At 42.6% G+C, this 23,959-nt stretch overlaps 1 protein-coding gene, 1 non-coding gene and 2 pseudogenes across 2 annotated transcripts; 1 reads left to right on the top strand and 3 right to left on the bottom strand.

Moving 5' to 3' along the window:
- Nucleotides 1-3,222: 3,222 nt before the first annotated feature.
- Nucleotides 3,223-3,999, bottom strand: LOC786614 (peptidyl-prolyl cis-trans isomerase A-like). Its single transcript, XM_059890787.1, has one exon. The coding sequence runs from the start codon at nucleotides 3,935-3,937 to the stop codon at nucleotides 3,443-3,445; it is 495 nt and encodes a 164-aa protein (XP_059746770.1). The 5' UTR covers nucleotides 3,938-3,999; the 3' UTR covers nucleotides 3,223-3,442.
- Nucleotides 4,000-4,999: 1,000 nt separating this feature from the next.
- Nucleotides 5,000-7,261, top strand: LOC785995 (elongation factor 1-beta-like; annotated as a pseudogene).
- Nucleotides 7,262-11,430: 4,169 nt separating this feature from the next.
- Nucleotides 11,431-11,503, bottom strand: TRNAR-UCU (transfer RNA arginine (anticodon UCU)). The gene has a single exon. It is a non-coding gene; the product is annotated as a tRNA-Arg (tRNA).
- Nucleotides 13,477-14,347, bottom strand: OR6J1P (olfactory receptor family 6 subfamily J member 1, pseudogene; annotated as a pseudogene).

The raw sequence follows: 23,959 nt of genomic DNA, 5'->3' as shown, positions 1-23,959 counted from the left end.
CACTGATCTAAGGGACTTTGTGTCTCTGACCCTTGACGCAGAAGATCCATGTAGAGAAGTAGGGCCTATGGCCCTGAAAGTCCATCCCCTGTGTGCTCCAGAACCACTTCTCTTTGGGAGGCTGCATAACATACTGACCTGATTTTCCAACACAGTGCAAACACATTGCTCAGAAGCAGGTACAAGAAGGATCTGAGGGTATAAATGAACCTACTTACAAAACAGAAATAGATTCACAGAGGTAGAAAACAAACTTATGACTACCAGGGGAGAAAAGAGGGAGGGGATAAATTGGGAAATTGTAATTGATATATAAAATAGATTGACTAATGTATAGTTATACACTAGTTATACAGGAAACTCTTCTCAATACTCTGTAATAACCTGTATGGGAAAAGAATCTAAAAAAAATGGATACATGTATATGTATAGCTGATTCACTTTGCTGTACAACAGAAACTAACACATTGTACATCAACGATACTCCACTCAAAAAAAATTTTTTTTAAGTCTGAGGAAGGTCAGTCAGAGTGCCCTGTTTATACTACCACACCCAGCACGTGAATGCATGCCAGCGTGCACACACACACACTCTATCTGACAGGGGCCTTCCTAACCTTCCCAGGGCAGGGACTAAGAAATCACTATGAACATACCACCCAATCGGCACCTTTCCTGGTGGGTTCTAAGGATTTATGGTTACAGTTCACGCTATAAATTCAGGCTCCTCACAGGCCTAGCAGTTTACAAGGAGACCTTCCACAGACAGACATAAAGGGCTGTGACTAACTCCAGACTCAGAAGGTCTTGCACTGTTCAGTGGCTAGCAGAAAATGTGCTAAATATAACTTCCTCCTCGAGGATAGACACCAAAATACGTGTGCTAAAAATGCAGTCTGATTTCATTGCCAAAAGGGTGATGAAATCTTGATGAATACCTCTTCACTCTGGCATGTCATACCAAAAGCCCACAGCTGCAGGTAGAGTCTGTAACCAGATAGAAAATAATCCTACTGACTGATGATAGTGCGCAACAACTGATGCAAGACATCACTTTTCTCATCATGTGACCTATCAGTTCACACTGAATCCTCCTTAGATGGGGTCTTGAGGGTCTTTTCTCTCTGAGCTCCACCCTCTCTACCAGGGTCCTGGTTTATCTATAACTCTCTCTTTTTAAAAAATATTTATTTGCTGTGTCAGGTCTTAGTTTCAGTACATGGGCTTCTCTTCAGTTATGGCAGTGCGTGGGCTTAGTTGCCCCACAGCATGTGGGACCCTAGTTCCCTGACCAAGGATCAGACCCACATCCCCTGCATTGCAAGGTAGACTCTCAACCACTGGACCACCGGGGAAGTCCCCAGGGTCCTGGTCTAGCGGAAAGAAGCAAGTGAGGCACCTGAGATTTTGAGGGTCAGTCCCAACACCATCCAGGGGGAATAGCTCAAGACAAACCATTTCTTCATTTGCTCATGTTGACTGTTCTCCATAGCATTATTCACCATTATTATACCAGAGAAGTCTTTACCTTTATCCTACTAAATACCACTCTTCACTAGGGTTGAGGAGGAAAGACAATCCTAGCTTGACACTTATGAGTATGATGAATTCCAAGATTAAGGAGGATCTGTTGATGCCAATATATGCACAGAGCCCTCCTCCAACCCAGGAAGACAAGACCCCAGTCTGTTGGTTGGTGATTATGTAAAAGGGTAGGAGGAACGCTCTGCAGACCTGACCTTGCTAATGATACTCCTTCCTCCAGTGTGTTCTGAGGCCTGATGTGGAGTCTGTTAAAATTAGGCAATCTCGTATTTGAGTTGATACATGTGAAAACAAGTTATACAACCTTAAGAAGCCTGGGACAAAGATGACTCTGAAGGACATAGGGTTGTGGATGGTATTTTCATCTTTGTGTGAAGAGTCTGACTTTGGAAAAGAAAGAGCACAAGGCTGACACCCGATAATTGACATGGGGTCAGAGAACAGGATTTGGGGGAGGGCTTGTGACTTATAACAAAAGATTTATGGACCTCTGGTAAATTATACGGTAACTAAAAAAACCGGCATCATGTACTTCCCATAATTTTCAGGGAAAGAGAAAAGTGTCCAAATAAAGCTGCCTAAATATGTATTACAGGGACTTCCTTGGTGGTCCAGTGGCTAGGACTCTGGGCTCCCAATGCAGGGGGCCAGGGTTCAATCCCTGGCAAGGAACTAGATCCTACCTGCCCCAACTAAGAGTTCACATGCCTCAACTAAAGATCCCAGCCTGTGCGCCACAACTAAGACCTGTGCGTGTGTGTGTGTGTGTGTGTGTGTGTGGTCACTCAGTCGTGTCTGACTCTTTGTGACCCATAGACTGTAGCCCACCAGGCTCCTTTACCCACTGAGTTTTCCAGGCAACAATTCTGGAGTGGGTTGCCCTTTCCTTCTCCAGGAGATCTTCCCAACCCAAGGATCTAACCTGCGTCTCTTATGTCTCCTGCACTGGCAGGCAAATTCTTTACCACTGGACCACCTGGGAAGCCAAACTAAGACTTGGAAGAACCAAATAAGTAAGTCAATATTCAAATGGAGACAGAGACATAGAGAACAGACCTACGGACACGGGGAGAGCGGAGGAGAGAGTGAGATGTATGGAGAGAGTAACATGGAAGCTTACATTACCATATGTAAAATAGATAACCAATGGGAATTTGCTGTATGTCTCAGGGAACTCAAACAGGGGCTCTGTATCAATCTAGAGGAGTGGGATGGGGAGGGAGATGGGAGGGAGGTTCAAGAGGGAGGGGATATATGTACACCTATGGCTGATTCATGTTGAGGTTTGATAGAAAACAAAATTCTTTAAAGCAATTATCTTTAATTTAAAAATAAATAAATTAAAAACAAACAAGCAAACAGGTATTACAGTAGTGGTTTCCTACATGAATCTGCAGAATGGAGCTGGACCGTGATAAAGGATTTCTGGTCTAAAATGAAATCATATTTTTTCAATACTTTTTAATTCTGAAATTATATCCTTTCTAACCCTACAAAGATTAAGCTATGTTCTTTTATGAAAAAATGGTGACATTCTAAGATTGTTTGGAATAAGAGGGAATATCATTTCTTTTTTATCAATTTCAAGGGATTTTACTCTATAATTAGTTAACTTTAATAAAATCCTAAAGCCTGGAAGTGCTGCATCAGAGACCAGATGGTAAAGGAACTTGAATCTTTTCTTTTTTTTTTAATTGTTTAGTTTTTATTTCATAATCATAAATTTAACTTTGCAATCCAGCTAAACTTGGAGGGGGATAAGGAAAATATGGAACCCAAAGAACTGTAGCAAGAGCACAAAGATTATAGGATATTTCAAGCACATGGGGTGAAGGGGTGCTCTCCTGGGCTACAGAAGGAATGGTCTGGTGCTTAAGTAAAACACAAGTCAAATTTATTAGATTTGTCCACAGTCAGCAATGGTGATATTCTTGCTGGTCTTGCCATTCCTGGACCCAAAGCGCTCCATGGCTTCCACAGTATTCATGCCCTCTTTCACCTTGCCAAAGACCACATGCTTGCCATCCAACCACTCAGTCTTGGCAGTGCAGATGAAAAACTGGGAACCATTTGTGTTGGGGCCAGCATTTGCCATGGACAAGATGCCAGGACCTGTATGCTTCAGAATGAAATTCTCATCATCAAATTTCTCGCCATAGATGGACTTGCCACCAGTACCATTATGGCGTGTGAAGTCACCACCCTGGCACATAAATCCCGGAATTATTCTGTGAAAGCAGGAACCTTTATAACCAAATCCTTTCTCTCCAGTGCTCAGAGCACGAAAGTTTTCTGCTGTCTTTGGAACTTTGTCTGCAAACAGCTCAAAAGAGACGCGGCCCAAGGGCTCGCCGTCAACAGCGATGTCGAAGAACACGGTGGGGTTGACCATGGCTAGACAGCAAGGGAAGCTCTGGGGTGGCGGCGTCTGCAAGGCCAAATCTTTTCACAAGAAGACAAATAGTTGATGTAGAACTCATGACTGGAGGATGACCATGGAAAGATAACAGTGTTCAGAGGAAGCAGATGTAATTAAAGATTCAACAGTTAGTGTGTAAGTCCAAAAGGAAATCACAAAACTGTAAGTGAAAGCATTTGGATGACAGGAAAATAACACCTGGCAGGAGTTACAGAATAGATGTTAAGATTAAAGGAAGACATGGAGGGATGATGGTTTTTAAATTCAGGTTGCAAAACTGTTCCAAGGCAAGATACCAAGGTGCCAGAGGTCCCAGAATCAGGGCATCAACTCCAAGTCTCCCTCTGCTGGAAGCAGAGCACCTAGTATATTCTTGCCCTATTGACAGTTTCACTTACTAGAATTTTTTTACATTGAATTATAATTGATATATTATACTAGTTTCAGGTATATGACATAGTGATTGATATTTTTATACATTATATAATGATCACCATGATAAGCCTAGTAACCATCTGTCACCAACACAGTTATTACAATATTATTGACACTAGCCCCTGAGCTGTACATTACACCCCCATGACTTGTTTATTTTATAACTAGGAGCCTGTACCTCTTCATCCCATTCACCCATTTCACCTGCTCCCTCAGCCCTGTCCCCTCTGGCTACCACTCCTTTGTCCTCTGTGTCTATGAGTCTGTTACTATTTTGTTTTTGTCACTTCCTAGAATGTCAAAGAAAGATGGTCAGACATAACTTTTATAGATTTCAAGTCAGATTTCAAAATGTTCCAAGAAAAATTACCTGAGAGGCTCAAAGGGGACAGCTAGTTCTCCTGTGTGAAGTTCCAGTATTTTGTTTCCCCCAAAGGATCCTGCTGAGGAAAAAAAGAGCCTTCACCAATTACAAAACTGCACTGGTTGCTCTCTGATGTGATCAAACTATGAGAGGGACAAATGACAAGTCTCTTACACTAAAAAATGAACCAAACAAGTAAAGCAAGGATGCAGTTCATGTGAAAATGTTAAACCAATATGAAGGTTTTAGTGGACTGAAAGGTCAGTTTGAAGTGGTAAAGGATGAGGCTGCCAAAAAAACTAATGCAATGTTAGGGCTCATTCCTTGCATTCCCAGGTAGATGTGATGGTTCCACTGGACTCTGACCTGAGCAGAAGTTCACTTCTGGGAAATTTTTCCTTTTTTTGTGAACAGAATATTTTCATTTTAAAGAAATAAGGAGAAACAGGGCTTTAAAAAAATCATTCAGGACTTCCCTGGTGGTCCAGTGGATAGGATTCTGCCTGCCAATACAGGGGACATCAGTTAGATCCGTGGTCCGGGAAGATTCCACATGCCTTGGAGCAACTAAGCCTGTGAGCAGCAACTACTGTACTGAAGCCCATGCACATAAAGGCCGAGTAACGCAACAAGAGAAGCTACCACAACGAGAAGCCCACGAACCACAGCTAGAGAGTAGCCCCCACTCACCACGACGAGAGAAAGCTCAAGAGCAGCTGCAAAGACCCAGCGCAGCCAAAAATAAATAAATACATTAATTAATTAAAATATTTTCTAAATCATCCATAATTACACCAGCTAGAAATAACCACATTAAATATTTTAAACACATATGTATATATATACATGTATTCTTTCTATATCAGTAAATATAGAATATAAAAATGCAGCCACCCTGTAATAGGGAAGAAACTTTTATATTCTATTACAAGATAATCAGGGCTTCCCTAGTGACTCAGCAGTAAAAAATCCTGCCTGCAATGCAAGAGATGCAGTTTCAATCACTGGGTTAGGAAGACCCCCTGGGGAAGAAATGGCAACCCACTCCAGTGATCTTGCCTGGGAAATCCCACAGACAGAGAAGCCTGACAGACTACAGTCCATGGGGTCGCAAAGGAGTTGGACACAACTTAGTGACTAAACAACAACAAGAACTAAGAGTAGGAATTTATGCTAATAAATTTTAGCACCGTTAACAATATACTAGAAATCTCAGCGTCCATTGTTTATAAATGTGACATCTAAAAGTAAATTATGTAGTTTTGTTGGTATTGACATGGAATGATATTTTAGAATATCAGTTTGCAGACAATTCATATAATGCCATCCCATTTTTGTAAAATAAAAGTTTGTATAAATAAATATGTGCATGTTCTACAAGTGAAACAGGAGGGAAGGGGGCAGGGAACAACCTTTAAAAGAAAGACACAGCGGTCGGGCATGACAAAAACCGGTTAGAACCGCCTTTTTTCCTCAGCGCTTGGCGCTGACCAGTTGCTCGCCTCTTTTCCTCCACTGCCTCCCAGTTCTAGATTAGCCATCGCCATGCGTTTTGAAAAGCCCTGCTGGCCTCCAGGTGCTCAATGACTAGTTGGCGGACAAGAGTTACATGGAGGGGTATGTGCCATCACAAGCAGATGTGGCAGTATTTGAAGCCATCTCTGGCCCACCACCTGCCGATTTATGTCATGCCCTGCATTGGTATAATCACATCAAATCTTATGAGAAGGAAAAGGCCAGCCTGCCAGGAGTGAAGAAAGCTTTGGGCAAGTATGGCCCTGCCAATGTGGAAGACACCACAGAAAGAGGAGCTACAGATAGTAAAGATGATGATGGCATTGGTCTCTTTGGATCTGAGGAGGAGGAGGAAAGTGAAGAAGCCAAGAGCTAAGAGAAGAACGCCTTGCCCAGTATGAGTCAAAGAAAGCCAAAAAATCAGCACTTGTCTCCAAGTCTTCCACCTTATTAGACATGAAACCTTGGGATGATGAGACTGATATGGCAAAACTAGAGGAATGCGTCAGAAGCATTCAAGCAGACGGCTTGGTCTGGGGCTCTTCTAAACTAGTTCCGGTTGGGTATGGCATTAAAAAACTTCAAATACAATGTGTAGTTGAAGATGACAAACTTGGAACAGACATGCTGGAGGAGCAGATCACTGCTTTTGACAAGTATGTACAGTCTAGGGACGTGGCTGCATTCAACAAGATCTAAAATCCATCATGGATCAGTTCCCTTAAATAAAAGTTTGAAAGACAAAAAAAAAAAAAAAAACCCAAAAAACTGGTTAGAACCAACGCAGCTCAAGATGGCAGAAGATTTGACTTCCAGTGGACCTTGAGACTCATTATACATTCATTATAATTCATGACACACCCACCAGTGTCATGACAGTTCTGAGGCCAATCATGAAAGTCCAAAAAGTGGGCGGTGGCCTAATTCCTGGAAATCTCCCACTTATTAGCCTATGAAATTACCCAACCCATAAAAACTTGTCGGGAGCCACGTTAGGCATTACTGACAAAATGGAGGCACAGCCCCAACCCCCTCTCCTCATCTCGCAGGCACGGCCCCAGGATGAAGGAGTTAGGCCTTGTGATTCTGACTTGTTCTTTCCTTTCTTCAGTTGAGTTGGCTGGAAAGAATGTTAAGGTGCTTGAGAGGAGCATGAGAAAGCAAAAAGCCTTCTACAGTTGTGCCCAGAAAATAATCTATAAAATAACCATTGACATTTGTTCAAGGATCTTTACAAAGAATGTCCCAGGATGAGCACGTAGGCTGCAGCTTGAGGCCATTTGAAGGATTGTTATCTGAGACCTGTTTGTGAGGGAAACATTTATGGCAAAAGAAGATTGCTGAGTTTCAGTTCAGTTCAGTTCAGTTTAGTCGCTCAGTCGTGTCCGACTCTTTGCGACCCCATGAATCGCAGCATGCCAGGCCTCCCTGTCCATCACCAACTCCCGGAGTTCACTCAGACTCATGTCCAGTGATGCCATTCAGCCATCTCATCCTCTGTCATCCCCTTTTCCTCTTGCCCCAAATCCCTCCCAGCAACAGTCTTTTCCAATGAGTCAACACTTCGCATGAGGTGACCAAAGTACTGGAGTTTCAGCTTTAGCATCATTCCTTCCAAAGAAATCCCAGGACTGATCTCCTTCAGAATGGACTGGTTGGATCTCCTTGCAGTCCAAGGGACTCTCAAGAGTCTTCTCCAACACCACAGTTCAAAAGCATCAATTCTTCGGCACTCAGCTTTCTTCACAGTCCAACTCTCACATCCATACATGACCACAGGAAAAACCATAGCCTTGACTAGACAGACTTTTGTTGGCAAAGTAATGTCTCTGCTTTTCAATATGCTATCTAGGTTGGTCATAACTTTTCTTCCAAGGAGTAAGCATCTTTTAATTTCATGGCTGCAGTCACCATCTGCAGTGATTTTGGAGCCCCCCAAAATAAAGTCTGACACTGTTTCCACTGTTTCCCCATCTATTTCCCATGAAGTGATGGGACCAGATGCCATGATCTTTGTTTTCTGAATGTTGAGCTTTAAGCCAACTTTTTCACTCTCCTCTTTCATTTTCATCAAGAGGCTTTGTAGTTCCTCTTCACTTTCTGCCATAAGGGTGGTGTCATCTGCATATCTGAGGTTATTGATATTTCTCCCAGCAATCTTGATTCCATCTTGTGCTTCTTCCAGCCCAGCGTTTCTCATGATGTACTCTGCATATAAATTAAATAAGCAGGGTGACAATATACAGCCCTGACGTGTTCCTTTTTCCATTTGGAACCAGTCTGTTGTTCCATGTCCAGTTCTAACTGTTGCTTCCTGACCTGCATATATGTTTCTCAAGAGGCAGTTCAGGTGGTCTGGTATTCCCATCTCTTGAAGAATTTTCCAGTTTATTGTGACCCACACAGTCAAAGGCTTTGGCATAGTCAATAAAGCAGAAATAGATGCTTTTCTGGAACTCTCTTGCTTTTTCGATGATCCAGAGGATGTTGGCAATTTGATCTCTGGTTCCTCTGCCTTTTCTAAAACCAGCTTGAACATCTGAAGTTCACGGTTCACGTATTGCTAAAGCCTGGCTTGGAGAATTTTGAGCATTACTTTACTAGCGTGTGAGATGAGTGCAATTGTGTGGTAGTTTGAGCATTCTTTGGCATTGCTGAGTTTAGGGTTTAGGAATGATTAAGAATAGCTAGAAGCCTTTTTTAGGAGATAGTGATCTTAAGATGCTAGGGGCAAACAGGATTTAGAAAGAAAAGAAATAAACTGAGGAATGTAGCAGGAGTTACAATGTAATCACAAGTTAAGTACAGTAAATTTGGGTGAAAGTGAAGTCGATCAGTTGTGTCTGACTCTTTGCGACCCCATGGACTGTAGCCTACCAGGCTCCTCCCTCCATGGGATTCTCCAGGCAAGAGTACTGGAGTGGGTTGCCATTTCCTTCTCCAGGGGATCTTCCCGACCCAGGGATAGAATCCAGGTCTCCCGCATTCCAGGCAGACTCTTTAACCTCTGAGCCACCAGGGAAGCCCCAAATCTGGGTGGGGGAAACTAAAAACGTCAGACCTCTGACCTAATGCTTTTTGTCAAAGTATAAAAGAGAAGCTGAAGCTTGAAATAAACATGTAGTTCCGTACTATGAGTCAGAGACTACATCATCGTCCACCGATGTTGTTCCGTACTATGAGTCAGAGGCTACTTCATCATCCACCAACACCCTCACCCCTTCAGGCTGATTCCCTGGCTGCTGGAGCTGGACTCCAGCAACAATTAACCACCCCATATTTTAGGGCCTCTCACCTTCTGACAGTCCACAACCTGTCTGTGGAATGTGCTTCTCCTAAGTCCACTCCTTACCTATCACTGTCTCTAAATGAATTCTTTCTGTGACAAGACATCAAGAACCTAAGCTTTATTAAGTCCTAAGACCAAGTGCATGATCTCAGTTAAAAGATGTGGGTTCAAGACCCATCTGAGGTGCATGGTCTCAAAAACACAAATTGCTTAGTTAATAATGTTTGCTGCTGGAGAGTAGAATTGGCTGATAAAATTCTCATGGTTTATTTTATGGTTTATTTTCGGTACTGGCTGAAATTTTACAATGAATGTGTATTTTTATAGTTAAAGATCAGAAACAAAAAAGCTCTCCAGTCAAAGGTGATCATCATTTTGATTTATATTCCTCTGTCACTATCAGATGGGAATCAGGTGTGCCCACTTTGATTCCTACCTAGCCCAGGACAGGCATTTACCTAATAGTTGACAAAGCTTGGAGAAGCAAAAAGCATTGCAGGAATGGACTCCCAGAGGGCTGGGTAAGGTCAAATAGAAGTAAAGTAAGAGGCTGTGAGGTAAAATTCATGTTATAGCAAGACAAGAAAAATTTTAACAGAAAAATTTCTTCTCTGCCCTTTAGCCTCCTCTCTTCCCCGCTGTGCATTGTGTATCTGAATTATGCATCAACCAAACCTCCCCAGTTGGCAGGAATACCTGCTCAAACATAAAAAGCAACATTCTCTTAGAATCAACAGGACAACTTAAAGATAGCATTTCTGACTTCCCTGGTTGTCCAGTGGTTAAGACTCTGGGTTCCCAATGCAGGGGACATGGGTTCTATCCCTGATCAGGGAAGATCCCACTTGCCACATAGGGAGGCCACACCTTCAAAAGATAACATTTCTTTTTGACCTTATAAGGTGTAACTTGATCTACCATGATGAAGTGTGTGTGTGTGTGTGTGTTAGTCGCTCAGTCATGTCAGACTCTCTGTGACCCAGTGGACTGTAGCTTGCCAGACTCCTCTGTCCATGGGATTTCCCAGGCAAGAATACTGGAGTGGGTTGCCATTCCTTTCTCCAGGGGATCTTCCCAACCCAGGAAGTGAACCCAGGTCTCCCACATTGCAGGAATATTCTTTGTCATTTGAGCCACCAGGGAAGTCCATAATGAAGTTTAGATCTGGATTACATAAACTGTCAATAATATGTCATTTGATATATAACCCTTTGTCATATGTCATATGTCAAGGAACTCATATAACTGTGTCTTGACTTCTTACTGGTTCAACAGTTCTCAGAGCTTTCTGAGATGCTCCTCCTGGGTTATAATCCTCAAAGTCAGCTCAAATAGAGGTTTCCATTTGTTTATTAGATTGACTGATTAATTTTTCATCTACAAGGCTAAATTCTCCCTGCTGAAAATAAGAGAAGAGCTGTCTCTTACCCTTTTCTGAGATATATACTTTAGAAAACTTGTGAGTTCTGTCTGTTCTTTGAAATGTACATAAATATTAAAGTATATTTATGTATATAAATCTTAAATGTACATAAATCTTTAGTTTTAAATTTTAAATCAGCCTCTGGCCAGCTTTGTGACCCAGCAAGTCTTTCTTCAGGACCTTGGAACCATCTCTTTGAAGTAGAATCAAGAAAGATGGCACCCTTCCTCCCAGTCTCCATGGGAGAATAAGAACCTAGCTTGGAGGACGCCTCACTCTCAAACTACCTTCTGTCATAAAGATATGAGAAGTTTATTTTTCCTCTGGATAAAGCCAATTAGCTAACAGATGGCTATGCAATTACCAGATGAAATTAGGATATTACCTGTGACAAATGTAAGAGGTCTTGACCACACCATTTGTCACCATTTGCATTCTAGTTCCCTGACCAGTGATTGAATCTGGGCCCCCTGCATCAGAAGCACAGAGTCTTAACCACTGGACCACCAGGGAAGTCCATAGCCCCTATTCTCATTTGAGTGGCCTTTGCTTCCACAGCACTCTATAGAGTTGCCTTAGGTGTGTGTTCCATGAAAAGCACAGGTATTAATTCAGGCAAGGTGGATACTGCAGTGCTAGAGGTCAGGGAGGACAGGAATGTAAACCCTAGTGTTTCTGGTGACATTGAGAAAAGTCTGGCTTGAACTAACCTGAGCCATAGACCTACATGGTACCAGTCAAATATCTGAGGCAGTGTCTGGGCACCAAGAATTCATAAAGCTTAATTAGAAATAGGCATCTTTCTAATTCCTCAGAAAGGGGGAAGGGCTACACGTGGTGCAGAGAGAGAGCTTTAGTCAAACTGTTTTTTAGTCATGAGAAATAATGACCTTCTCAAAAGTGCTCAATAAAGATGGGTTTGATATATGGGTACTGGCAACTTCATCAAATTCAGGAATAGGAAATAAAGCTGTCAGTGTCTTGACCTGGGAAGTCATTACAGAGGAGGGCCCTTCACTCTTATGTCTCTGCAACTGAGTAGACTCTCATCCATCTCTTCTCTATTTTCTATTTTCTCTATTATTCTCTATGATGGGCAGACTGAGCTCCTCATTACTCATCAGCTTGTTGCAATAACTTATAATGGAAAGTGTCTGAAAAAGAATATATATTCATATATACACATGTGAATATACATAGCTGAATATGTATAACTGAATCACTTTGGTGTACACCTGAAACTAACATAAATTGTAAATCAACTACACTTCAATCATAAAAAAAAAGAAAAAAAAAAAGAGATGGAGGGATCCCTGCCCCCACCAAAGTAATTACTCATCAGCTTGTACCTGCCCCAAATGGCCACTCCAGGCACCAAGTCTCCTTGAGCTTCCAGAAGGAACATCACCATTGTCTTGTAGAATCACTGCATCTCTTAGTTCAAACTCTCAAAAAAGAGACATTTGTTTGTACAATTTATCTGTCCTAGCCAAGCCACACAGGTCATAGATCACTGGCCAGGCAATGGATTGTGCCTTCAGTCAAATTATCCATCTGCGCGTCAGTCCTTGGAAGCTGAGGGCGTGTCTTACATAAGCATGCGAGCGTGTTGGGTGTTATGAACATGTTCTAGTACAGAAAGCAGTGTTATTAAATAACATGGACTACATATATCCACCACAGTCATTACAAATGTCCACTGAGGGAAGACAGTGCGTCACAGATATGACAATGGCCTGGAGAATAATGAAGATTATTCCTAGAAAGCTTCTTAGAGAAAAGAGAAGGAAAGGGCGTCCATGGAGAAAGAACTAGGAAAGACTTTGTGTCAAGTTGATAGAAGAGTTGTATTCAGGATCCATGAGGAAAGGGGGTCAAATATGTTGGGACTTCAAATAGGACACACACAGGCTGTAGACCCTTCTGCAATTCTTGGAATATTCAGTGTGGACAGAACTTGGAAATCATCAAGTCAAGGCCTGATGCACTTCAGAGGAGAGCACTGAGGGCCAGAGTGGCAGGTGACATGGTGACACCATTGTGGCCACAGAGTTAGAGTTAGAACCAAGACCAGAGTCCAAGTCCCTGTCTCCAAGCTCAGCTTCTTTCTGCTATAGACCACTCAGGATCCCTCAGCTAGCTCACTCTTTTGCTAAGGCAAGTCCTCTCTTTTATTTTTATTTCTTTCTTTAATTTTTGCTTTTTGGCCATGCTGCATGGAATATGGGATCTTAGTTCCCCGACCAAAGATCATACCCACTCCCCTTGCAATGGAAGCACAGAGTCTTAACCACTGGACCACCTGGGATGCCCCTTTCTTTTTCTTTTCTAAAAAATTCCTCTGTTTTAGTACTTGGAGTTTGCACAATGGGTACCTGGTAGTGAAGAGGAAGAGGAACTATCCCCCTCCTCTGTGGTAACTGACAGAGGACACTCCTCTCCTCAGCATTGTCCTCATCCTCTTTTCCAAACCCACTCAAACCCAGTCACACATCCCTGAGGACCTTCAACACTGTATCATTCCTCAGAGTACATATGAAGGGGTTGAGGAATGGAGTCACGACACTGCTCAGAACTGAAGGGACCTTGTTGACCTCCAGATATTCGTTCTGGAAGGGAGTCACATCGATAAACACCATGATACTGCTGGGAATCACAAGTATGGTCAAGTGGGAAGCACAGGTTTGAAGGCCTTGTTTCTTCCACTTGCAGAAGGGATGCTTCCTCGTCAGGATGATGTACGTGTAGGGAAAGGCCAGGAGGACTATGCCGCAGAGGATGACCGTGGATGAAAGCATAAAATCCATCAGCTCGATGGCAGTGGTGTCCGCACAGGCGGGGGCCAGCAAACTCCACTATCACAGAAGTGGTTAATGATGTCAGAATCACAGAAGGGCAGCTGGGAGATGAGGATGGTTGGAAAGAGCACAGATACAAAGCCTCCCACCCAAGAGAACACAACTGTCCTGATGCAGACAGGGGGCCTCATGATGCTGCTATACCACAGCACGTAGCAGATGGTGGCGTAGCAGTTATAGGACATGACTGTCAGCAGGAGAAACTCTACCGTGCCCAGGAAGAAGTAGAAATAGCACTGGGTGATACAGCCAGCAAAGGAGATGGTTTTATCACCAGATACTAAGTTGGCCAGTGCTTCAGGGAAATGACGGAGGTGAAGAGGATGTCCAGGATGGAGAGGTTACACAGGAAGAAGTACATGGAGGTGTGGAGGCGGGCCTAGGACAGCACCACGGAGATGATGAGCAGGTTTCCCAGGAGCGTCGGCAGGAACGTGGGCAGCAGGAGCACCAGCAACAGCAGCTCCACCTGCCTGCTGAGAGAAAATCCCAGCAATAAACTCCATCAAGGCGGCACTCTGATCCTCCATGGGCCATCCGCCCAGCTCGGTACCTCTAATGGGACAAAGGGAGATGATATTTACGTGCATGTTCACGGTACGAAATCCCAGGGCTGTTCACTAGAAAAATACACAGAATGTGGTAATCCAGATTAGATTTGTAAACCAAATTTAACCTGGTCTTAAATTATTTGCCCATGGAGCTGGAAAATGTGAGGGTTCCTTTTGCTTTTTGTTTTGGGAATGATAATGTTCCCTTTTAGTAAGGGTGCCTGCCCTGAGACCTCACTATCACACAGTTCATATGAACTTCCTAAAAAATAACATAGTAATTTCTATCAAAAAACCTTAAAATTGAGCAAATCCTTAGACATCCTACTTCCATCTTGAGAAAATAGGCATGAATATTTTACCACAGGAATATTCACCACAAAACTGCTTATAACAAGGAAAATTTGGCAACAACTTAAATATCAAGAATGGGGGATGAAATGAGTAAATTATAGAATATCTACATAATAATATATCATGTAGTTATTTAAATTATATTTTACAGCATTATGTAATTCCAAAATATTCACAATATTTATTGGTTTTTTTTTTAAGCAAGTTATCAACCAGTAATAACGTTATAATCCCATTTTGGGAGTAAAATGTAAATCAGCAAAGATTCTAGAACAGTCGAGACATTGCTAAAGAAGAAGATGGCAGGGAGGACTTGCCTAGGCAGATAACAGGACATAAAACAAGAATGATTACGGCAAGGTGGTCATGACACGAATACACACAAAATGGCCAGCAGAGCAAAATAAAGAGCCAAGAAACAACCCCACACAAATATGGCACAGTGCTCTATGTCAGAGATGAAGAGAAGCTGGTATTGCTGATTGTCTGTATGGGGGTAAAGTAAAATTGGATTCCCTACCTCACATCAGACATTACCATCCATTTCAGATGGACAAGAAAATTAAAAGTAAAAATCAAAACTTCCAGAAGAAAAGAGAGAAGAATATTGTTTGGGGCCCTAGTATACAAAAGAGTTTACTAAAGAACAGAAAATTTCTAAACAAAAAAGGAAATATGGATAAATTACACTACATTACAATTAAGAGTTTTCTGGGAATTTCCTGACAGTCCAAGCTCTCAATCTTGATGAACTAAGATACCGCAAACTGCACAGCATGTGGCCAAAATATATATATATATGTATATAATTAAATTAAATTAAGAGTTTCTGTTTATTAAACAACCCCAAAGTAAAGTTAAAGGCAAATCACAAACAGGGAGAACATATTTGTGACAGAGATAATGTACAAATGTTTAGTACGAATAGTATAGAATCAATATATTTTTACAAAGCCATAAAAAATAGATAAGCCATCTAATAAAAAGTAGACCAAACATTTGATCTGAACTACATTTAAGCAGGAGGAAATACAGAATAATGTACCAAAAGATGCTTGATATCATTAGTAATTCAGTTCAGTTCAGTTCAGTCGCTCAGTCTTGTCCAATTCTTTGTGACTCCATGAATTGCAGCATGCCAGGCCTTCCTGTCGATCACCAACTCCCGGAGTTCACTCAAACTCATGTCCATTGAGTCGGTGATGCCATCCAGCCATCTCATCCTCTGTCGTCCCCTTCTCCTCCTGCCCCCAATCCCTCCCAGCATCAGAGTCTTTTCCAATGAGTCAACTCTTCACATGAGGTGGCCAAAGTACTGGAGTTTTAGCTTTAGCATCAGTCCTTCCAATGAACACCCAGGACTGATCTCCTTTAGAATGGACTGGTTGGATCTCCTTGCAGTCCAAGGGACTCTCAAGAGTCTTCTCCAACACCACAGTTCAAAAGCATCAATTCTTCAGTGCTCAGCTTTCTTCACAGTCCAACTGTCACATCCATACATGACCACTGGAAAAGCCATAGCCTTGATTAGATGGACTTTTGTTGGCAAAGTAATGTCTCTGCTTTTCAATATGCTATCTAGGTTGGTCATAACTTTTTCTTCAAGGAGTAAGCGTCTTTTAATTTCATGGCTGCAGTCACCATCTGCAGTGATTTTGGAGCCCAAAAAATAAAGTCTGACACTGTTTCCACTGTTTCCCCATCTATTTCCCATGAAGTGATGGGACCAGATGCCATGATCTTCGTTTTCTGAATGTTGAGCTTTAAGCCAACTTTTTCACTCTCCTCTTTCACTTTCATCAAGAGGCTTTTTAGTTCCTCTTCACTTTCTGCCATAAGGGTGGTGTCATCTGCATATCTGAGGTTATTGATATTTCTCCCAGCAATCTTGATTTCAGCTTGTGCTTCTTCCAGCCCAGCGTTTCTCATGATGTACTCTGCATATAAGTTAAATAAGCAGGGTGACAATATACAGCCTTTACGTACTCCTTTTCCTATTTGGAACCAGTCTGTTGTTCCATGTCCAGTTCTAACTGTTGCTTCCTGACCTGTATATAGGTTTCTCAAGAGGCAGATCAGGTGGTCTGGTATTCCCATCTCTTGAAGAATTTTCCACAGTTCATTGTGACCCACACAGTCAAAGGCTTTGGCATAGTCAATAAAGCAGAAATAGATGTTTTTCTGGAACTCTCTTGCTTTTTCGATGATCCAGCTGATGTCGGCAATTTGATCTCTGGTTCCTCTGCCTTTTTGAAAACCAGCTTGAACATCAGGAAGTTCACGGTTCACGTATTGTTGAAGCCTGGCTTGGAGAATTTTGAACATGAGCATTACTTCACTAGCGTGTGAGATGAGTGCAATTGTGCAGTAGTTTGAGCATTCTTTAGCACTGCCTTTCTTTGGGATTGGAATGAAAATTGACCTTTTCCAGTCCTGTGGCCACTGCTGAGTTTTCCAAATTTGCTGGCATATTGAGTGCAACACTTTCACAGCATCATCTTTCAGGATTTGAACTAGCTCAACTGGAATTCCATCACCTCCACTAGCTTTGTTCATAGTGATGCTTTCTAAGGCCCACTTGACTTCACATTCCAGGATGCCTGGCTCTAGGTGAGTGATCACATCATCATGATTATCTTGGTCGTGAAGCTCTTTTTTGTAGAGTTCTTCTGTGTATTCTTGCCACCTCTTCTTAATATCTTCTGCTTCTGTTAGGTCCATACCATTTCTGTCCTTTATCGAGCCCATCTTTGCATGAAATGTTCCCTTGGTATCTCTAATTTTCTTGAAGAGATCTCTAGTCTTTCCCATTCTGTTGTTTTCCTCTATTTCTTTCATTGATCGCTGAAGAAGGCTTTCTTATCTCTTCTTGCTATTCTTTGGAACTCTGCATTCAGATGTTTATATCTTTCCTTTTCTCCTTTGCTTTTCGCTTCTCTTCTTTTCACAGCTATCTGTAAGGCCTCCCCAGATGGCCATTTTGCCTTTTTGCATTTCTTTTCCATGGGGATGGTCTTGATCCCTGTCTCCTGTACAATGTCACAAACCTCCGTCCATAGTTCATCAGGCACTCTATCTATCGGACCTAGTCCCTTAAATCTATTTCTCACTTCTACTGTAGAATCATAAGGGATTTGATTTAGGTCATACCTGAATGGTCTAGTGGTTTTCCCTACTGTCTTCAATTTAAGTCTGAATTTGGCAATAAGGAGCTCATGATCTGAGCCACAGTCAGTTCCTGGTCTTGTTTTTGCTGACTGTATAGAGCTTCTCCATCTTTGGCTGCAAAGAATATAATCAATCTGATTTCGTTGTTGACCATCTGGTGATGTCCAGATACTATTCTTATACCCCTTATATCGGTAAAGAGTCTGCCTGCAGTGCAGGAGACCCGGGTTCAATCCCTGGGTCAGGAAGATCCCCTGGAGAAGGAAATGGCAACCCACTCCAGTATCCTTGCCTGGAGAATCCCTTGGACAGAGGAGCCTGGTGGGCTATATATAGTCCATGGGGTCACAAAAAATAGAAATACGATAAAAACAAATGTTGAAGAGATGGTGAATCCATATAAATTCTTTTTTTTAATTTTTAAAAAATGTTATTGAAGGGGACTCCCCTTCAGTAGGAAGGGAAGTGGTCTGGTGGTTAGGAATCCACCTTGCAATGCAGGGGACCTGGGTTCAATCTCTAGTCCTGGAACCCTGTTCAGGGAGCTCAGGGCCCACGTGCCACATGGGCATGGCCAAATTAGTAAAAGAAAAAGTTTAATGAAGGCAAAAACACATGCATCAGATTGTAATAGGATCTTCTGCACTTCAGGCAACCCAGAAATCATGCTACCTCTAAGCTCAGATCTGCTCATCCAGGTTTTGCAGACATCTAGAACCTTCTATAGTTATTACCTTGATTGAAAGCCACAGTGCACTCCACATCAGACCAGTAGCACCTAACAGGGGAAATGAACCCCTCCCTGGTGGCTCAAGTGGTAAAGAATCTGCCTGCAATGCAGGAGAGCCAGTTTCCATCCTTGGGTCGGGAAGATCCCCTGGAGAAGGAAATGGCAACCCACTCCAGTATTCCTGCCTGGGAAATCCCATGGACAGAGGAGCCTGGTGGGCTACAGTCCATGGGGTTGCAAAGAGTCTGACACAACTGAGCGACTAACACTTTCATTTTCCACTCATCTGGACTTCTGTCCTGGCTATAAAGTTGTCTCTAATGAGCATGCACATGGTGTAGACAGCTGAAACGTTTAGTCTGTTGGATTTTTATATTCTTTATGAAGTTACAGGGAGTGGCATCCATTCCAGTAGTGGGCCCATCCATTCCAGTAAGTAGCCATCAGTCCAGCTGGGCCATCCATTGACCAACTGGCTTCTCCCATGCTGTCTATACATTTGACCTGGCTACTGTCTATACATTTGACCTGGCTAAGGAGTCAGGGGGTAGCCTCACCAGCAAGCTGGTGGATGGTGGTTTGCCCCCTCTGATGCTGCCATCTTCCTTGCTCCCTCTCCAGTCCTCTCAAAGCCTATAGCCCACTCCTAGTTGCTTCTTAAGAAAAGGAACACTGCACTCACCTGATGGGCAGCAATTTTTATTCTGCTTCTCTCATTTTCTTCTCTTCTGTCCCCTCAACCCAACACAGACCATGTTCCCATCAGTTGTTTTCGGAGACTGCTAAGCCAAGTATCCCTAGGGCTAAATGTCTCCTAGGATTACTGCAGGACAGCTGAATCCTGTCAGGGGAAATATAGCTAATGTACTCAGAAAAATCTGGACATGGAGCCAAAGGACCTGGTTTCAAATTCTACTTCTTACCACCTTTGAGACTGGACAAATCATCTCACCTTTCTAGACATCTGCACATAAATCCTCACATGATAAGCAGGGCTCTTTTCCCTATCTTTTTCACAGCCTGGTTGAGAAGCTCAAAATGGAAAAAAAGATAATTCCCATTAAGTGCCTTAGGAAATCATAAACATACCATAATCAAATGTTGCTGTTCTTTCAAGAAGCTCTACTACCCTGTAATACTGACAAAGAACAATTCCTGTTTTCCTTGTCATTTTTTGCTATTGTTGTCTCAGTTGCTAAGTCATGTCCAACTCTTGGCAACTCCATGAACTGCAGCATGCCAGGGTTTCCTGTCCCTCATGTCCATTGAGTCAGTGATGCTATCTAACCATCTCATCCTCTGCCTCCCCCTTCCTCTCTTGTCCTCAATCTTTCCCAACATCAGGGTCTTTTCCAGTGAGTCGGCTCTTCACATCAGGTGGCCAAAGTATTGGAGTCTCGGCTTCAGTCCTTCCAATGAATATTCAGGGTTGATTTCCTTTAGGATTGACTGGTTTGATCTCCTTGCTGTCCAAGGGACTCTCAAGAGTCTTCTCCGACACCAGAGTTCAAAAGTATCAATTCTTCAGTGCTCAACCTTCTTTATGGTCCAACTCTCACATCCATACATGACTACTGGAAAAACCATAGTTTTGACTATATAGACTTTTGTTGGCAAAGTAATGTTTCTGGTTTTTAGTATGCTGTCTAGGTTTGTCATAGCTTTTCTTCCAAGGAGCAAGCATTTTTATGAGATATTAAACATTCCACCTTGAAACACTGTCACTTCTGGCCCTGGAATACATCTCATCAGATCGCAGTTCTGCCTTAATCTATTGTATTCTCCTTGGACAGCATATCTGGTTGTCTACAAACAACCAGAGTGAAGACAATGGAAGATGGTTCTCTACATGAGAATTTTGCTGAACCCTTCTTGCCTGGGGTTCCTGAAATGAACTGTCCTCCACTGTCTGCATTCTACAGAGGGGGCTCAGCAATACTCACATTAGCCCAAATGAGGCACGCTGGCCAGTTTCCAGCATGTCCTGCCCACAGGGAAGCCCCAGGCTTGGGCACTGTCACGTGGAGGCTTCTATTGCCACAAATAGACTTGCACAATAAAGACTGAGAGGGACAATACAATGGAAGGGTCTCAAGTATGGGTCCCATGGTTGCTTTCACTGGAGTGGGGCGAGCAGGCTTGGCTCCAGTGAGAGCACACACTTTCCAAGGAGGATCCAATCATGGGGGAGTCGTCAGGGGTGCAATTTACCAAGCTGCCCCTGAACACCGAGCCTGAGCCCGATGCCCCTGAAGCCCACTTAGGAAAGGATGCAAACCCAAACGTGTCTACACTAGCAAGAACTGGAGTTGGAGCACTAGCCAAGGTCAACACCACCAGACGCATCTCAGAGAGTCTCAGAGTTCAGAGTCCTCATCTACCACTCTCCAGTCCCATCCTGACAACTGTGTCCACCCCTACCACTCTGTGCTCTGGACACCCCTCCTTTCCAACATCCTAAAGTTCTGCTATCAGTAGGCCAAATCGTCCATGATCTTCCATGAGCCAAAAGAAGAAACCAAGCTGCTCAGCTAGGTACTCAAAGCCCCACCCATGGTCTTTCCCAGAATTACCTCCCAGCCTCAGCTCCCACCTTACACACTCTGGTACACGTCTTTTACTTCAGTCTAACCACTTTCTCCACTCTGCCTGCTGCTAGCCCAACTGGAATGTCTTCTCCACACACCTAATTTCCATAGCTCAGCTCTTGTGCTCCCCTGCTCTTACCTACACTGGGTTCTCCCTACCTAAACATAATTTTCTTGCACTTGGAAGCAGGAATCTACAGAGTAGAGCTCAAGCGTTTTTAACATTTAAAACTTAAATATAACACAGACAGACAAGCACACAAATCACAAGCTTCATGAATTATTATGAACTGAACACATGCCTGTAACCACCACCTAGGTCAAGAGATAGAACAATACTAACATCCCAGAAGACCCTCTCTAGATCCTTCCCTACATTCTAAAGGTAACCTTTATCCTGGTTCCTAACACCATGGGTTAGTTTTGCCTGTTTTTGAAATTCATATAAATGGATCCATGTAGCAGGTATTGCTCTATGTCTCACATCTTCTGCTTAACCTTGTATTTGTAAGGTTCAAGAGTGCTGCATGTGACTTCTTTTCATTGCCATATAATATTTCATCCTTTCACATATGTACACATGACCCTTTAGTCAACTAGCTTGAATGGACCTGTTTTTTAAATTCAAAATATCAATGACTAAGAAAAGAATATTATTTTTCTAATCAAGAAGTTATTTTTCAAGATGCAAAGCAGAACAGTTACTCTACAGAAATGTACTTAACATGAATAACACATAAATTTATGGATTAAGACACAAACTTACTATAAAAGCCAATGATCTCAGAACAGTCCCTATATGAGGACAGTCCCTACCTAGCCTTCCAGAAAGTTCAAGGCTACCATCTTATCTTGCTTTAATGTCAACTCTTCCCATGCCTGCCTTCCCTTTATCTGAACATATTACTAGCTCTAGCAACTAGCTAATTATAATAAGTGATAAAGATAAATATTTTCCAGACCAGCAAACAATTTTATGATGTGCTAGCAACCCCCATAAGGATGCTAAATTTTTCCCAAAAATGCATTAGCTTCACTATACAATTGCTGTTTTGTATTAGCCACCACCTTCCTCCAATCATAAACAATCATAGCATTTTGGAGATGGAAGAATCCAGGTGCTATGACCTTCTCATCCCACAGATGAAGATATTAAGTCCAATGCAGGTCAGATGAGTTCCCCAACCTAAGTAAATTGAGGAAGGTATAAAACCCAGTTCTCCTGACTAGAACAGTTTGATGGAGAAGAAAATCAGTGAAAGAGTTGTAGGCAAAGGAGTCATGGAAGACGTGAGATTAAAATTGAGTGTGCATGTGTACCTTAGAGTCTTTACACAGAGGGCAAAGAGCACTGGAATGTGTGCAAGACCCAGATACTGAGTCAGGCTACCACTTATTGGTTATATGACTCCCTGAAAGCAGAAACTGGATTTTATTCATCTTGGTGTTCTCTAAGCCGAGTACCACATAAGGGACATGAGAGAGGCTGAGTAATGAGTGAACAGGAGTGAGTGAGTGAGTGAGTGAGCAATGGGTAGATACAAAACTGTACACTGTGGAGAAGTTTGTGTAGAGAAGGAAAAACAGAATGGGGCTCAGTGAAAGCCCCTGGAGAATAAAAAGCAAACCAACAGAAGCAGAATCGTGCAGGTTTAGCAAGCAGGGGAGGAGAAATTCAAGATGACAGGAGCGTCAACAGTGCCAAATATATGGAAAGGTAACGAAGAACAAGAATGAAGAAAAAGCCATTAGGTAATTTTTACCAATAAGGCATGGGACTTCCCTGGTGGTCCAGGGGTTAAGACTTTGCCTTCCAATTTAGGGGGTTCAGGTTTGAACCCTGGTGGAGGAGCTAAGATCCCACATGGCTTATGACCAAGAAAATAAATTAAGTAAAACAGAAACAATACTGTAACAAGTTAAATACTTTTTAAATGGCCCACATAAAAATTCTTAAAAAAATAAAATATGGCAAATATCTATTATTAAGCTAGACCAGCAGCATATTTCAGCTGGGCTAGAGTTGGGGTTTCAGTGCATCTGGGAAAAGCAAATAGCATCTATCTACCTACTGGCATACTTCCTGAGCTCATACCCCAGAGCATCCACTATGTTAATTAGTGCCTTGAATTCTGTAGCAAATAGAGGTAAGAAGTGCCCCCTCGTATCTCTTTGCATATGCAAAGTTGCATATAAAATAAGGGCTTTCCCAGGGGTTTAAAGGGATTCATTTTTGATTCAAGGACATAAAAATAGATCTGATAAACACAGGTGGCCCCAGACTGAGGATAACTCTCAGGGAAGGACTCTGGACTCCCTCACAGGGAGCTCACCACCAGGGAAGACGGTGTGTGAATGATGGGCTGTGCGCAGCACCAAACCTTCCGTTCACTGTGTATCTGTCATTCTGGCAGGACTTTGGGAGAATCTGAATTTGTGGACTTCCAAATTGATAGACCCTTTTCAATTAAGCTTCTGATATTTGGGACTCAGTTCTCTTTACTATGGAGTCCCATCCCTTTCTGAACTTATAGAACTTACCCCTGAGCCAATTATGAGCAGCATGACTATTGAGCATGGCTCACAGGGTGTTAGTGATATAGAAGTTTCTAAAAATGGCAGTGATAATAATGGTCCCTCTTGTTGCCTCTCTAGCAGTGGCAGAGGACTTTTAAGTGACCCAGACCAGCTGTTATGGTCATTCAGTCCTCAGCATTTAT

The sequence above is a fragment of the Bos taurus genome, chromosome 10 (genome assembly GCF_002263795.3).
Source record: "Bos taurus isolate L1 Dominette 01449 registration number 42190680 breed Hereford chromosome 10, ARS-UCD2.0, whole genome shotgun sequence".
Taxonomy (NCBI): domain Eukaryota; kingdom Metazoa; phylum Chordata; class Mammalia; order Artiodactyla; family Bovidae; genus Bos; species Bos taurus.
The sequence above is the reverse complement of the archived record's forward strand: the minus strand, read 5'-3'. Positions and strand labels throughout refer to the sequence as shown.

What these genes read in the sequence shown, in the direction of transcription:
- LOC786614 (XM_059890787.1), bottom strand. Translation starts at nt 3,937, where the DNA reads ATGGTCAACCCCACCGTGTTCTTCGACATCGCTGTTGACGGCGAGCCC.